At 45.7% G+C, this 16,803-nt stretch overlaps 1 protein-coding gene across 1 annotated transcript; it reads right to left on the minus strand.

Moving 5' to 3' along the window:
• Positions 1-8,549: 8,549 nt before the first annotated feature.
• LOC117061015 (sialic acid-binding Ig-like lectin 5) lies at positions 8,550-16,256 on the minus strand. The gene is made up of 5 exons (XM_033173676.1): positions 16,040-16,256; positions 13,249-13,518; positions 11,574-11,864; positions 10,548-10,808; positions 8,550-8,951 (listed from the first exon to the last, which is right to left on the minus strand). The coding sequence occupies exons 1-5, from the start codon at positions 16,095-16,097 to the stop codon at positions 8,854-8,856; spliced, it is 978 nt and encodes a 325-aa protein (XP_033029567.1). The 5' UTR covers positions 16,098-16,256; the 3' UTR covers positions 8,550-8,853.
• Positions 16,257-16,803: the final 547 nt, after the last annotated feature.

The raw sequence follows: 16,803 nt of genomic DNA on the forward strand, positions 1-16,803 counted from the left end.
CGTGCCGGAAACCGGAAACCCGCCACTGAGTATTTTTTCAACCTATTATGATTATTTTCTTCTTGTCATATTTTCCCATATAATCCATATATAATATCCAGTCCTCTTACAGTCTCTTATCATCTTTGTTTCTTAATCTATTTGTCATACTGGCTAGTTCTAAATATTCTAATATTTTGAGATGGTACTGTAGCTGTTCTCCATTTTTGTGTAATTAGAATTCAAGCAGCTGTTGTCACTTACAAAACCATAAGTTAGTGTTATAAGATTTCTAAGGTCCCAAATATAAAATAAGCGTTCATAAATTTACAAGGCAAACACATACATAAGTATATAAATGATGTGTCTGAAATAGTACAGGAGAGCAATCCTGAAGTCATTTTGGCTCTCCCAGTGACCTCAAACATTTCTCTGCCAGGAGGAAGGAAATGGGAAATCCTCTCCATTGTCTTCTGCTTACCTGTTTTAAGGGAATATGTGTGTATGAATAGGGTGAGCCTGTTACCTGGATTCAGGCATTAAAGTATTTACCATCACAAAAGAATGGCCGGGCTGTCCAAGTAATGCAATCAGTGACCATTTTCAGGTATCCTGGCAGACAGGATTTCTGCTATAGACCGCCCCCTTCTGTGATGTATGTATGATGTTTTTTGGGGGTGGTCTTGAGCTACAGGGTAGGCAATGTCAAAAGTCTATATAAGGGCTTGCACACTATTGTTCTGGGTTCTGAATCCCTCCTGTATGTGGTGAGTGGGGACCCTGTTGCAACAGTTAATAAAGATCAGGCTTACAAGCTGCCTTGCTTCTCAGTATTCTCTGGTTGGCCTCTGTTATTTTCTCCTTCTGATAGGGAACCTACTTAAGGACTCTATATGGGCTCTTGGATACTCCATAAGGGAAAAGGATCAGTTTTTCTTATAACATTAGGAACAAAGAGAAATCAAGGGTGGTGTGGCATGTGTGAAGCCTTTAGTCCTGGAGAAGCTCATTCCACTTTGACCTGTTCTTGCTCTAACAGCTGAAACAGACATTCACTTGCCCAGAGTAGTCCTCCCAGCCATTAATTAAGCACTTTTCCATGGCCAGCTGGGGAGAAGGGGGCGGGGAGAGGTCATTTTAAAAAACTGTTGTTTTTCCCCAGAGGAAGCTGTTTCACTCCAGGCTGACACAGCAGCTTTGCCGTCTTCAAAAGAAAGTATTTTGTGTGGTCAACTATTATAGTATTCTAGTTTGGATCAGCATGTTATTGCTTGGTGGGGGAGGTGCTTTGTGGGGGAGAATTAGGCTGCAGGATTTATAATAATTTACTAGCCTCCTTTAAGGAAAAATCTGGTTCTTCCTCTCCATAAAATGTCTTTCCAGGAAGGTCCTAGTATGACAGACGGTCCTTCGCTGATGCCAGAGTGCCTAGTGAGTACCTACTAACACAAGGGGCGCTAAGAAGAGCCTGACTCTGACCTTTGATTCACCAGCAAGGCCAAATTAGATGTGAGATTAATTGCATGATTGCAGTTGACACATTTGTTGGGAAGATCCTGGGAATTGGTGGCGGGGGTGGAGTTTATCTCTTTGTCTCCCTGCCACAGCGCTCCTGACAAAATCACCACTCACTGATTCCAACAAAGGCTTCCCTTGAAATGCAAATAGCAGCTTCAAGGAGGAAAGGCTTGTGGACCATGCAGGGGCTTAGCGTGTGCCCCAGGAGGGAGCAGAGGGAGCCTGCCACACCAGCCTAGCCTTCACCGCTGCTTCAGGGCGCACCGGCACTGCCTTGGCAGCCCCCCAGGTAACCCAACAGCAGCACCAGCACGCTGCGGGGAACTCGCTTGGAAACGTGGGGGAAGCAGTCCTTCGCTCCAGCCACCCATGAGTCTTCCTTCTTCTTTGGCGAGGCCCTGCTTTGCAGCACATGGGCAGCAGTCACTCTGGAGAGGCACCCAGCCCTCTGTCGGCATGCCCTGCCTACAAACCACCTAACCTTAAACAGTAAGTATACTTAAATGTGCTAAGGATGCAGGTGGTGCTTTGGTCTAAACCACAGGTCCTAGGGCTTGCCGATCAGAAGGTTGGCAGTTCAAATCCCCGCGATGGGGTGAGCTCCCATTGTTCAGTCCCTGCTCCTGCCAACCTAGCAGTTTGAAAGCATGTCAAAGTGCAAGTCGATAAATAGGTGCCGCTCCGGCAAGAAGGTAAACGGCGTTTCCGTGCGCTGCTCTGGTTCACCAGAAGCAGCTTAGTCATGCTGGCCACATGACCCGGAAGCTGTACGCCGGCTCCCTCGGCCAATAAAGCGAGATGAGCGCCGCAACCCCAGAGTCGTCTGTGACTGGACCTAATGTTCAGGCCAGGGTACCTTTACCTTTACCTTCTCATCTGGCTTTATTGGATGAGGGAGCCGGCGTATTTATCTACTTGCATTTTGACGTGCAGGAGCTGGGACCGAGCAACGGGAGCACACCCCGTCACGGGGATTCGAACCACCAACCTTCTGATTGGCATGCCCTAGGCTCAGTGGTTTAGACCACAGCGCCACCCGCGTCTTAGATGTAGAAGGGGCTTTTATGCAAAGGTTTCAAACGCAGCAAGATACAGTAAGATATTATAAAATGTAATTTTTTTGGAGCCCTCTCATTTAACCCCACCGCAACTCCCCTGCTGTTGCAGCAGGATGCATTTGGGCATCTGATTGGCCCCCTTGGGCTCAGATCCTTCTGACCTGGATTTGGATAGTCAGGATCATGTGCTTTGTAAGAGCAACGAATCATAGAATTGTGGTGTTGGAAGGGCCCCCAAGGGTCATCTGGTCAAACCCCATGGCTTTGTATATATATTTGTGTTCATTTGTGACTGCATTAGTCTTTTAACTCTCCATTCTTTTTGAAGAGGGGAGGCTCATTGTGGTCCTGCCAGTTTAGCCATCCTCAAGAAAACCACTAAGGCTACAAATGCTGTTGCTTCTGCTACCAATTTGAGCATCTGTTTGCAGGGTTATGCTCACCTCACGCTAGAACTGGAAACATAACACTAAGGTGGAACTGCATGGTGCAATCTGTGACAATCTGGCAGGGGAGAGGAAAACACACACAAACGGAAAATGAAAAAATGATGTTTTTCACCAGTGTATCTGAAAAGTTCCTCCTGCATAACTGTCACTGTGGTCGTATATCTGGTGAATCTCAAGTGCAGGATTGTGTCCTAAGTCACTGACTGGTCTGATGTCTTTGTTGCAATCTAAGAGACTTCTGCCACATCCAAGCTAATTCTCTTAAAAATCAAATAGTTATTTCAGTTTCAAATGGCAATTCCACATAAACACAGAACAGCATTAGCAAATGGGGCAGGAATGTACTGCTGGTTTGCAGGCTTCCGGTGGGTGTGGGGGAAAGGAGAACTCTGCTTTTCCTAGGAGGGAGAAAATCCAGTATCTAAATAAGCCAGCTCAGTCTCCTGTTCCGGAAATATTTGTTTGATTGGGGCGCCTGATGCAGAACTGATATTTAACTCTGCCTTCGTTGATGCAAATTCAAAAGGGGGGGGGGGTTATTTCTTCCTGGTTTTGAGCCAACCTTCAACTATCACTGGGAAATTGTTGGAATATAAGTAGATGACAATGTCCTTTGATAAAGACTATTTAAGGCTCACAAACTTTCCACAGAATTTCCCAGGTTGGCTAAGTATTTTCCACAAGTCATTTCTTTGTCCCTTTAGACAAACACCCAGGGAGCAATTTTTAAGGGATACATATGACACAAAGAGAATCTGAACACTTCGTTGAGAAATCCTGTTTGCTGGAGAGGGAAACTGTTTCATTCACTTCAACAAAAGTCCTGAGAAATTAGCCAACTGAGGAAATTCCATGGAAATTCCCTGAGGTCACTTTACAGAAGAGGGTCTCAAATTTTGTATGTAAGCATGGGTCACTTGAAAATTGCCGGGGGTGGGGGGTGGGGGGTTAGAATAATAGAATATATATTTATAATAATTTTGTAATACGTAGTAACTTTGTATTCATGTGACATTTTAAAAAGAAGCATATTTTTGTAATACTCTGTATAAGTTGCCTGTTGTCACTTCAGTTTTTGGTATACCATGTAGAGATTTTTAAATATATCCAGCAATGTAGACATTAAAGAATCAATAGTAAGTCGTTCAATCATAGAGTTGTAGAGTTGGGAAAGCTGCATGAGCTACTCATACCACCTCTGCAGCACGAACATGTTCTTCTTTGGCAAAATAGCGAGGGTCCTAGAGACATCCAAGGCCAGGCCACTGGCACTCGATTGTCACCAGGCACACCTCCTCCTCCTCCTCCTCCCAGTCCTCTCCCTCTGGCCACTCATTGTCGTCGTCCCCACCAGTCCCTGGGCTCTGAGCTTTCTTCCCCTGGGGGTTCCCCAACTGGTGCCTCCCATCATTTGTTTATCCAACCAGCTCCTGACAGTCTTTTGAAAATTACTGAGAGGACTTCAGCCTTCTGCTATGGCAATCATTCTGTCAGGGCAGGCATTTTGGCTTCCTAGATGGAATGATCCTCCCCACTGCCCCCACTGCTCTGCTCCAGGGCTTCCCCCCCCCCCGGTAATACTGGGAGCAGAGAGAAAAGAGCTATTGCACAAGCAGAAATCCTTCTGCAAGGCTTCCACTACCAGGACTCATTAGCTGAACCTCACCTTGAATTATTATTTTTAAAATTATAAGCACTTAGATTCATGTCTGTTATTAAGTCTCAAAATATTATTTATGATTAAAAGTCATGATAGTTCAATCTTTTTTTGTTTTAATTCCTGGAAAATCCATTCCTGGAAAAGCCAGGCTAGCTTCCTGGTGAGGTAATTGCCCTCTAAGTTTGGGCCATTAAGGTAACAAAGCAAGTGACTCTGTGTCAGATGGCAAATGGGTGGGCTCCCCTCCATCAACCAACTAGTAGAAATACAAAGGCCTGAGTTGGGATTTAAAAATAAATAAAAATAAATTAATGATTCTCTTGGTTTACAAAAGTACATGCCTTGTCTCTTTTTTCAGGTTGTACAGCCTTCCTTACAAATCAGTTACATTTGTTGTGAGTCCTCAGTGTTGAGTACAGTATAAGGTTGGGGAAGAAGAGGAGGGGTGGGTGGCAAAGCTTCTTTTATTTTATATAGTGCACATGGGGGGGGGTCATGTCAGCATCAGCTGGGTAGGTTCTCTTTCTATTTGTTATTACCTACATTTCCTTGGTAGTGAGAGGGATTGGAGGAGTCCAGGGTGTGGATGGTTGCCTGTGGTTGGCTGCAGTGGGGTTTGTTTGCATTTGTGAGGGGGAGAGGTCTTGTTGGGTCAAATTAGCCAGATTGATTTGTATGCTATCGGTGGGTTCTTGTTGTTCTCTTGTTGGGCTATGTGATAAAGGGGAGCCATACCAGGGTGAAGGCGTCCTCTTCTATTTGTCCCCATGTCAGTTTCAGTCTGTTGGTTATCTTTTCTAGTCAGGCTGTTTCCCATTTGGTACCAGTGGTCCATGTTTACTCCTGACAGGTCTCTCCAGTGTCTGGCTATGAAGCTTCTGGCTGCTGAGAGTAGGTGGGTTATAAACTCTGTATAATGTGAGTGGTCATTATGATCTTGGAAAATGTTCAGTAGGGCCAGTTCTGGGGTAAATTCTGTTTAGTTATTTTGCATATCTCTTGTAGGACTGATGTCTAGAAGGGTTAAAGACCTCCAAAGAAGGAGACTCCACCACACTCCTTGGCAGCAAATTCCACTGTTGAACAGCTCTTACTGTCAGGAAGTTATTCCTAATGTTTAGGTGGAATCTTCTTTCTTGTAGTTTGAATCCATTGCCCCGTGTCCGCTTCTCTGGAGCAGCAGAAAACAACCTTTCTCCCTCCTCTATATGACATCCTTTTATATATTTGAACATGGCTATCATATAACCCCTTAACCTTCTCTTCTCCAGGCTAAACAAACCCAGCTCCCTAAGCTCTGGCTTCTTCTCAGATCGTATAAATCTTTCGCCTTTTACAATCTTTTGAACATTCAAACAAATAATTAGAGGAGACAGGTTTGAAAGAGGGTGTTGGATTTTTAGAATAGCTAAGAGAAGCAGGCATGGGTTTATAAAGGTTATGAAACACTGGTGAAACAGATGCTGTCTGCAAGGCCAACCCAGGTTATTTTGGCACGAACAGCAAAACAGAAAATGGAGTTTCCCCTCCTCGTTCCTCTGCAGCCCCTGCCTTCTCCACAGCCCACCACCATTACGACCCCTAGCTGCCACACCTCCTTTGCCACACAGCCTAGGGAAGCCCCATCCCACTGAAGGCAGCCCGAGAGGAGCAGGCAGAGGCAACGGTGAGCAGCGCACTCTTCGGAGGCTGGATCTGCTGCTTATCCCAGCTGCTGCACCAAGGCAACTGCTTCTCCCAGCCTCGTGGCTCGGCTGTCTGCTTCTCATTTCCAAAGGAATGTATTTGTTTAAAGAAAATCCCCTCTCACAAAATTTTCGCAAGTCAAAGGAAATTTCTCTCCAGTCTATGTAGGAGAGCTGCCCCTAAGCAAGGTGGAGGGAGAAGGGGGGGCAGGTTTCACACTGAGGCACTGAATATTACATGTGGCTAGATTACATGCAAATAGAGTCATGCTGGTGTTCCTTTAATCCCACGGCTCCCCCCTGTGGTAATTGCAAGAAACCCAAGGAAGCTAAAACAGCCAAGACTCTTGTGGCACCTGCAAGACTAACCCAGTGGCTCATAGGCGCTGTGCTTTTAAATGCAAGTGGTAAGCGGATCCTTTTGACTGATACCTCTCACTCATGGGCCTGTAGGGTGATAAAATATAGTTCATTATATTCCCTCACCTACCTAATACAACCCATCAGCCATTATCACCGAAATGCTGGACAATGAGAGCAGATCCACTTCTACAGAGTAGCTGCCCCCATATTTAACCCTGGCAACTCCAAAAGGGAAAGATTAAGAAATGTAGTTTTTCTACAAGCAAATGTAGTCTTTCTGCAAACAAGCCAAACCTTTAAAATTCAAGGAACAAGCCAGGAATATCCCAGAGGTTTCCAGGCCCCCATGTAGCCTGTGGTTTAGAGCTTTGCCTGCATTAACCTCAGAGAGGGATGCGTACCCAACAGCGTTTTTCAAAGATAGTGGAAATGCACAACCATAAACACTCCTTTCCCCAAGCACCAAATATTAGACATTTGAGAGAAGGTGGTTCCATGGGTGTCCCCTTTCCAAGATGGGGAAGGGTATCGTGAGCCTAAAGGGACTTGACCGTCTACTTATCTACAGGGTCTGGTGGCTCCTCCTCTGAGACATGTTTCAAAGGCAAAACTTGCTGTTGCCAAGCTCAATTGCAGGCATCTCCCTTAGGGAGATTTGTATGGGTGGCATACTGAAACTTTTGTCATTCAGTGCTCTCTCTTCAGGTCTGTAACATTCATTTCTCAAGCATCTAGGCATGTGGGCTATGAGTTTAAGCTTACCACTATATACCAGTTGGAAACATTTAACCAAATAAATGATTTTATTGGGAGAATTGTGGGCAGAGAAGGGCTGCTGAACCCCAAAATCTGCACCAAGGAAAGTTAGATTCAGCAACCTGTATAAATGCATAAATGGGGGGGGGGGGAGAGCAAAATTTATCTTATTTTGCATAATATATTATGGTGCTGCTAGTCATAGGGCAGATCTCCCTACAGTGGCTGGGATTTTTAATCAAACCAGACTAAGCTTCTGAGATTTCAGTGGACGTTTTCCACATCCATAAGGGCTGAAAACTTGATCCCCTCACCCATGACTAATACAAAGGTTCTTTTCTAGATGAATTCCATGCCTGATACCATATTCAACATGCTTTCTCTGTCAGAGCTCTAAGCATAGCTGTCAAGTTTCGGATTTGAAAATAAGGGATCAGCAGTCTCACCTATCCCGGGGACAGTCACATGTCAGTGGTGGGCGGAGCCAGAGGCAAAAGTGGGCGGAGCAGCAATGTAAACTCCAAGCGGGCTCGGGCTCGGAGCGGAGCAAAGAGGAGGGCAGCCATGTGCTCCGCGCAATGGAGCCCCATCGTCTTCTTGTCTGATCCCATCAAAACAGGACAGGAAGCAGCAGCTGCTCAAAGGCAGCCAGGCTCCGCCCACCAGCTAACCCTATTGGCCGGCTGAGGGGCTCGGCAGCAACGGACAGGGGCTGATGCAGGGGGAGGAATACACCCCCCTGTAAGCACGGGAAACAGCTCCCACTTGTTTTGAGGGCTGAGGCTTTTCTCTCCAAGTAGGCGAGGTCTTCCCACCCAGTCCCTGGCCAGCAGGGGAGGAGCTGCTTCCATTAAAAATGGGAAATTTAAGGGAAATAAAAAATAAGGGAGAGCAGCGGGAAACTGCTTGAAATAAGGGAGAATCCTGGGGAAAAGGGGATACTTGACAGCACTGGCTCTAAGATCCACTCCAGCTGCTCTAAAGGTACTTGGCTGTTCACCAGGGGCATGGAAAGGGGGGGCGGGGGCAGCTCTCTCCGGGTGTCATCCCTGAGGGGGGTGACAAAATTCCCCCCAGTGGTGATCCGGTGTGCAGATTGCACCCCCTGGGCAGAATGCCCACCTGCAGCTGCCCGAGCGGCTAGCTGCACCACTGCTGTTCACAGCAGCATTCCCTGATTTTGTCTTCAGCTAGTAGCAGATTAATGGAATTCATGTGCTTTCAGGCTGTCATCCAGTTTCTGCCGAGTGCTGTCATGTCCTGAATCACAGTAAATTATTCCCTCTCTTGGTTGCTTCTGTAGGGGCTTGCTAAGAAATGGATCTTTCAGCAGTCTCCATTGTGCCAAAAACAGTTTCTTTGAGGCTCACTTTCTTCCCCAATGATCATCTTCCTTTTTGGTAGTAGTAAATGATGCACAAGATGCCCAGGATGCCCACGACCAACAACGACACCCAGACTGCAACCCAGCTGCGAGGCACCTCTGCAATAATAGAAGACAGCGCATTAGGTGATGGATGTAATGGGTGCCTTAATCCAGATTTCTGCATTGCAGGGCTTCGAGCTGGATGACTCTCAGCGTCCCTTCCAACTCTACAGTTCTATGATTCTGTGATGGAATTTGGCTGCAGAGGAAGAAGCAGTTAATAAGTGGGGGGGCAAACAACAAGAAGGGCTTGTGCACTGGAAAACAGGCTGCTGCAACAGATGGACCCCGGGGCACAACCAGCCATGGAGAAATTCTGCATGAGCGTAGTTGAAACCAACAGAATGTAGGAAGTATGCAAGAGCCATACAGTGCCTCACATTTCAGATCTCCTGTTTTAAAACAGTTGCAGTGGTTGCCAATTCAAGCAGCTGACCTTAGTGTATAAAGCCCTAAACGACTTCTGCCCCAAATATCTGAAAGAGGACCTCCTTTCCTATGCTGCTGTAGCATAACTTGCCTACCTCGTGTAGGCAGAGCAAATCACTAATGAATTAAGAGTTTGTCAACATCTTCAAAAACAGCAAGGTAGTTTTACTGCCAGGGGGTTCTCTCCTTCCAGTCCAATCTCAGCATGTCTATTATTATTATTATTATTATTATTATTATTATTATTATTATTATTTGAATTGATATACCACACTATACCTGGGGGGTCTCAGGGCAGTTCACAGAATAAAATCAATATATAAAACCACAAAATATATAATCAAAATAAAAACAACAGCCCAATAACCCCCAAAAAACATTTTAAAAGGGCATAGGATGTCAATCAAATCAACCAAAGGCCTGGTTAAAAAGGAACATTTTTGCTTGAAGACTAAAGGTGTATAATGAAGGCGCCAGGCGAACTTCCCTGGAGAGAGCATTCCACAGATGGGGAGCCACTGCAGAGAAGGCCCGTTCCTGTGTTGCCACAGGAACACAGAGTTCCTCTTGAGGAGGAGGTGCACATAGGAGGGCCTCAGAAGATGATCTCAGGGTCCAGGTAGGTTCATATGGAAAGAGGTGGTCCTTGAGGTATTGCAGTCCTGAGCCATTTAAGGCTTTATAGGTCAAAACCAGCACTTTGAATTGGGCCTGGAAACTAATTGGTAGCCTGTGCAGTCGGACCAGGATCAGTATAATACAGCGGTACCTCGGGTTACAGACGCTTCAGGTTACAGACTCCGCTAACCCAGAAATAGTACCTCGGGTTAAGAACTTTGCTTCAGGACAAGAACAGAAATCGTGCTCCGATGTCACGGCGGCAGCAGGAAGCCCCATTAGCTACAGCAGTACCTCAGGTTAAGAACAGTTTCAGGTTAAGAACAGACCTCCAGAACGAAATAAGTTCTTAACCTGGGGTACCACTGTACAAGTTTTCACCAGAGTCTACACAGTGTCATTGGCATCACAATATTCCCTCATTTAATCTGAGTTTACCCATTCTGGGGGAAATTAAATGAGTTAAAAAAGCAACAATGACTGATATCAATGGCCCATTTGCAAATTAAGTCCCGTCCCGGAAGCACCCTTGGATGAGGAAGGAAGTTGAGAAAGTGCTACGCTGGGGGAAGGGGGAGACTGGAAAGAAAGTCCTATGCAACCTACCTTCATACAGAATGTCAACCTCTGTCGAGCCATTGCCATAGACATTATGTACTAGACATCGGTAAGTCCCATTGTGGTATTTTTGCGCTGAAGGGATTGTGATGGTCTTATTGCTATCTGAGTACTCCAGGCCAGTCTGGGAGGGGAGATCCCATGAAAACTCTGGAAAGGGCTTTCCCTCTGCATGGCACTTCACCACAAGGGGTGCACCGGTTTTGTACACCTTGAAATTTGTTGAGATGTTCACATTGTACGGACTGGCTGCAATAAGAAAAAAAAAATAGTTGATGAGTTGCAGAAGCCTCAGTTACGCATGGATTTATTGTTGTTTTATTGATTAGTTTAGAAATTGTTTATTGTAAATGTTGAGTGGATTTCTGTTTAACTTTTATATGTTGATAGTGCTTTTCCCTCCAAAGGGTACTCAAGTATATGCAGTACTAGTACCTTTTTGTTGTTGTTACAGTAAGTGCCACACTTTTTAACCACTACAACTTCATGGTGAGTACTAGCACCTATTTTTTTCTGAAAAAAGCTCTGCCCAGCTCCATGGGTGTAGCCAGGGGCGCAGGGAGGGGCAGCTGCCTCACCTAAATAAAATTTTAAAAAAATCAATAACAATACATAGATAACTGAGGTTCTGCCCCCCCCAACAAAAATCCTGGCTACGCCCCTGCCCAACCCTATGCAATAACAGCAATGTGCTTCCATCATTGTTTTATTTACGCAGGTCTTAGGGGCCCATTAAGATTTTATGTGGAACAATAGTTAGTGGTGGGTGCTTTATTATTTATTGTTTAATTGACTGACTTAAATGAATTTGTATTTCAGCTGGTTGTAAATTGGGTGGCATAAAAATGTTTTTTAACACGTAAATAAATAAAATACTCGGCTACAGAAGTATCCTAAGCCCTCTAGGCTAGAACAAATGGTTAGATACCTTTGTGCGTAAATTACTTCCAAACCGGCCCTCCCAGTCCTGAACACGTGGCAAAACCAATCAGATGCATAGCAAATAGAACTTACCCACAACCTTCAAGGTTCTGTTTGCACTTTTTTGCAGTACTTCTGAGCCCACCTGGAGGTTGGCTTCACAGAGAATGACATCCCCATCCTCCTGAGGTTTAGCCAAAAAGCTGTACTCCACAGAGATGTTGCGGTCCCACTTCAGGATATTACTGCCCCTTTTCAGGAAGATGCTGACATTAGATGGGGAGCTGGAACCTCTCACTTTCAAACTCGGGATGCTGCATACAATTTTCTCCCGGTGATTAGCCACAATCTTGGAAGTAAGGTAGATATCTGGGGTTGAGAACTCTGGGGGGAAATAAAGATATGAATGGCCACCATCTGAAATGGTAAGTGAGGACTAACTAGTAAAGAGGCCTAGGAAATCTGCAGCTCCTGGCTTTCTGAAGTTGGAAATATTAACCATCCCAGTTGTCTAAACTAAATATAGACAACAATTTCAGGGCAATGGGAGGGAAAACTCTGCATGACAACTGAGCATCCTAACCTAATCAAATAATGGTGGACAAGGATGAGCTCCTATTGGTTGGTTGGTTGGTTGGTTGGTTGACTGACTGCACTTATATACTGATTTTCAGGGCAAAGGCATTCCAAGGAAGTTTACAAAAGATAATTTATGTACAATAGAAGGACATAAACACAAGTATCAAAGGCTTCTGTTGAAAGTTCAGTTTGTTTTCAATAAAATATATTATTTATAGGAAACCACTACTCAAAAGTTCAGCCCAAGCCGTCCTGTTGTTCCAGAGGTTGGCCAAGGCTTTGACAGGAACGCCAGGCATATCAGGCAGAAAATCCTCCAGAGTTGTCTGGAAACTACGCGGATCCCACAACCTCCGAGGGTGGGTCCGCTGCCTCTACAGAGGGGGAAAGAGGCTAAAAACCTAAAACTCAACAAGAAGTGATCTGACCACTTTCAGATCACCCTCTTCCCACCCAGTCAAAAAGACAAGATCCAGAGTGTAACCTACAATGTGTGTTGAGCTGATGTTATGTTGCGACAGCCCCATGGTTGTCATGGCAGACATGAAGTCCTAAGCCTCCTGAAGCAGTGGCATAGCATGGGGGGGGGGCTGTGGACACATTTTTGGAGGGGGCACGACCGGACAGCACCCCCATGGCAGGCTCCCTCATTGTGATGGCCCAACACCGCCAGCCAGCCACAGGTCTGACCCAGGAGTGGAGAGAAGGAGGGTTGGCAGAAGATTTGCCACCTCTCTCCTTGGCTGGGCTGCAGTGCACAAGTAGCCCCCCCCCCCGCTCCACTTTGCGAGAAAAGATGCAGCGAGCTCCCTCCACACTCCACCCCAGGCAGTGGTAGCATATGCTTCGCCGCTGCCCTTAAGTTATGTTAAAGTGCGCCCAGAAGGTGTTTTGTTGTGAGACTGGTGTTGCTAATACTACATGCAGCATGATTTTTGTAGAGCAGAGGAGCCGCTAAGACCATCTGCCCCAATCACCAAAATGTCTTGGGCAGGTCTTGGGTTTTCTTCCCTCTTTCCTTAGGCCTCACAGCCATGTTATGCAGCATACCATGTCTAATAACATGCATATTTGTTATTTCCCCCCTCGACATTGCATGTGTGAGGAAGGAGGCTAAATTACATAACCTCCAGATCCAATTACATAACCTCCAGATCCCTCCCAGCTCTGAAATTCTGTGCATACTCACGGTAAACATAGATGATCACATTGGTGTCTAAGGAATCAAAGCCTGTTCTTTGGACTATGCATATAGGTTGAAGTTCCCATTCAGACACATTGGTGATGTTTAGAGAAATCCACCCATCGCCCTTCTGGATTCCTCCTCCAACAGACACCTCCCAGTCCAACTGGGTGTAGTTAGCACACGTAGTTGTGCAGTTCAGATTCACAGAACCTCCAAATTCCACAACAGGTGCCTCAGGGTGGATAGTCACATTGCAAGTTTCAAGGAAGTGCACTATAAGAAAGAAAAGATATGGGGAGGGCAGGCTGCAGAGATACTGCTGGCAATTCCAGCATTATTCAGCAAGAATGTGTTGCAATATTATGCAGTCACCATTCCTGGGGCATATCTAAAGGTAAAGGTAAAGCGACCCCTGACCATTAGGTCCAGTCGTGGACGACTCTGGGGTTGCGGCGCTCATCTCGCTTTACAGCTTCCGGGTCATGTGGCCAGCTGTGAAATTCCCTGCGGTCTCCTTGGCCCTCCCATATAAGCTGGTGCTCAGCTAGGGGCCCCTCCTTTTTGTTTTCTATTCAGCTCCAGAGGCCTCCAGGTCATGGAGCTCCACTGGGCCATCAGTGCTCCCGTTCCCAGCGGGGTTGAGGCCGCTGGAGGAGCTGGAGGCTCCATGCAGCCTCCCTGGTTGTTGCGTTGGACCCCCCCCCCCCCCCGATTGCAGTAGTGGTAGCGGCAGCGTTGGTGTGCGGACCAGCCAGGCAGCACAGTTGGTGCTGGTGGTCCTCAGAGGCGCTTGCCATCTTGCCTCACCAGAAGTCCTGAGTTGGGAATTTGAGTTATGTGAGCTAGAAACCAGAAGCTGGAAGCTGCAGGCTAGGCAGCTGGGAGAGTCAGAGCCATGCCTGATTTCTGTTGGAATCCAAAGCTGTGGCCATGAGAGAATACTCTATTGGAGTGTTGATACTGTGAGCCCCACCATCATAGTTTCAGATCGTATATATATGTATAGATATGCCCTAGGAATGGTGACTGCATAATATATATGTAAATAAACCATATATCAAACAGATGACACAGAGCCTCATTACAAAACGAAACACGAACCCTAGGTCAGCACCTGGAACCTCTGGAATCTTGCACCACCAGAGACTGGGGTGATGTGCAACAGTAGGGGGGGGGCTTTTATCTGGTAGAGATTCCTAGTCTCCTTCCCCTCACGACGGTTCTCATGTTTCCTTTGAAGTACGAGTACCTGTTAGGTAATTTATGGCTATAAAAACAGATTTAACTGAGTCCGGGCACAAATAGGCAGCCAATGAAGTAGAAAAGAGGACTGGGACCTGTTCCGGTGGGTCAGCATAAGGCTAAGAATGCAAATCTCTTCCACACCTCATGACTGAAGTATGTATCCATCAGTTTCTCATTTTTTCAATCCTAAATTCAGTTTTCCACGTTTCCAAATCAGTTTCCAATATTAACAATAAAGTCCTCATGATAATTCAGCGGTATTTTTGTGTGAATATCTCCTAAAACATGCACGCACAGTCAGAAAGATATATTAGACATGTACAATAACATCATACAATTCTACAAAAAATACTATAAATATTTTTGATGTAATTTTGCCTAATATACATATTTTTGAAAAGCAGTTCCCCCTAATATGCCTTTGGGGTTTATGGGGTGTTAGATGAGGGGCAGTATGTTGGGGGGGGGAAGCATAGGCTATTGTCTGAAATAGTCAAAAGGCAGGAGCCTTGAAACTGGGTATGAAAAAGACAGCAGCTTGGCTTGGCTTGTTCAGTGGTGAATCCAGTGCTATGGCCCTCTGGCTCCTTTAGAAATCTACTGGGCAGATAGGAGATATCTATCTCCTATCTCCTATCACAGAAATGTCATCATATATTTCCAGTCCTCTTCCTTCCAAGGAAACTAAACCAAGGGTCTCTCCAGGAACCAGGAATCTCTCCTTACGCACATAATAATACTGCGGCCTGCCACCCTGGCCTCCGAGGGGGTGTGAGATTCCAGGGGTTCCAGGCACTTACCCAGGGCTCATGTTTCTTTTTGGAATGAGTTTGTTTTTCTCAGTTTAGACCTTGTATAAATGAGATTGGATCTTGGCATGCAAGATTTTTCCTTTTATACCTATTTTTTTCCTTGCCACCAACACTTCTCACACCCCATCCATTGCACATGACATTTTCCATGCCCCCATTTGTATTGGGGGATCTTAGGATGCTTTTAGAAAGATGTTTAGCATGGGATCAGTGTGCCTTAGTCATGCAGTACCCACACAACATTCTCATCCTCAAAATGCCAGCCCAAAGCACGCACGCACAATTTAATCTGGATTTACCCTTTCTATGGAAAGCAGTTCGAAAGCACGTCAAAGTGCAAGTAGATAAATATGTACTGCTCTGGCGGGAAGGTAAACGGCATTTCCGTGTGCTGCTCTGGTTCGCCAGAAGCAGCTTAGTCATGCTGGCCACATGGCCCAGAAGCTGTACAGTTACCTCGGCCAAATAAAGCAAGATGAACGCCGCAAACCCCCAGAGTCGGACACGACTGGACCTAATGGTCAGGGGTCCCTTTACCTTTACCTTTACGACAATACACTTTTTAAAAAACTGTTGCAACAACTCACTGGCAATATCTCAATAATCTGTTTGCAAATTAAGCCCCCATCGGGAAGCACCTTTAGATGAAACCAGTTTCCAGATTCCTCCACCAAGGGAGCACAAACTAGACAGCTCTCCCTGTCACTGGAATGTAAGGAGTTTTCAGGATGACTCACCCACAGGCAACCAGAAGATGAGAAGTACAGCAAAGTTCAGAGGCAAGACAGGTATCATCTTCACCAGGACAAGGCAGAAAAGATGACCATTAGGAGTTGGATGGTTTTCCAGCTAGCTATATGGAGCCAGAACAGTCGAGGGAAGTCAAAGCTTAGCCACTCTTTTGTCTAAAGTTTTATTTAACGTTCTGGTTCAGGAAACATGCATATCCTTTAACTGGCTGACTCACCCTCATACTCATTGCCCCACCCAAGCACTTCCTCCCTTCGAAACAAAAAAAACATGGTGATGAGGAAATAGCTCTGAGGAATATAAAATTGAGTGTAGGAATAAGTGTTCAATGGCCAAGATAGTTCCCTGAGTTTCAGAACAGGTCTGGGGGAGCTCTGGCCCTCCAACTGCTGCTGCTGCTGCTGTTGGACTCTATCTCCCATCAGCCCCAGTCAACACGGCCAGTGGTCAACGATGATGAGAACATCTGGAGGACCACAGGCTCCCCCATCCCTGCTTTGAAAATCACTCAGAAGATGTGATCCTACCAGATGCAGTTTTGACAAGGCATGTGTGCATATTGAGAATTACATTTATATATACAAGTAAATTATTTAACAATATAAGATAATGTAGGTAGAAATAAATTGGAAGGAGAGGTTCTACAATATGGGACTAAGTTGATAACATGTGACAGATGGCAAATGTAATAAAGAAGTATATATCCGTGGAATTAGGTGTCAAAAGAAAACAGAAGAAGAACGGGGGGAAG

This window comes from Lacerta agilis, chromosome 16, assembly GCF_009819535.1.
Source record: "Lacerta agilis isolate rLacAgi1 chromosome 16, rLacAgi1.pri, whole genome shotgun sequence".
Classification (NCBI taxonomy): Eukaryota; Metazoa; Chordata; class Lepidosauria; order Squamata; family Lacertidae; genus Lacerta; species Lacerta agilis.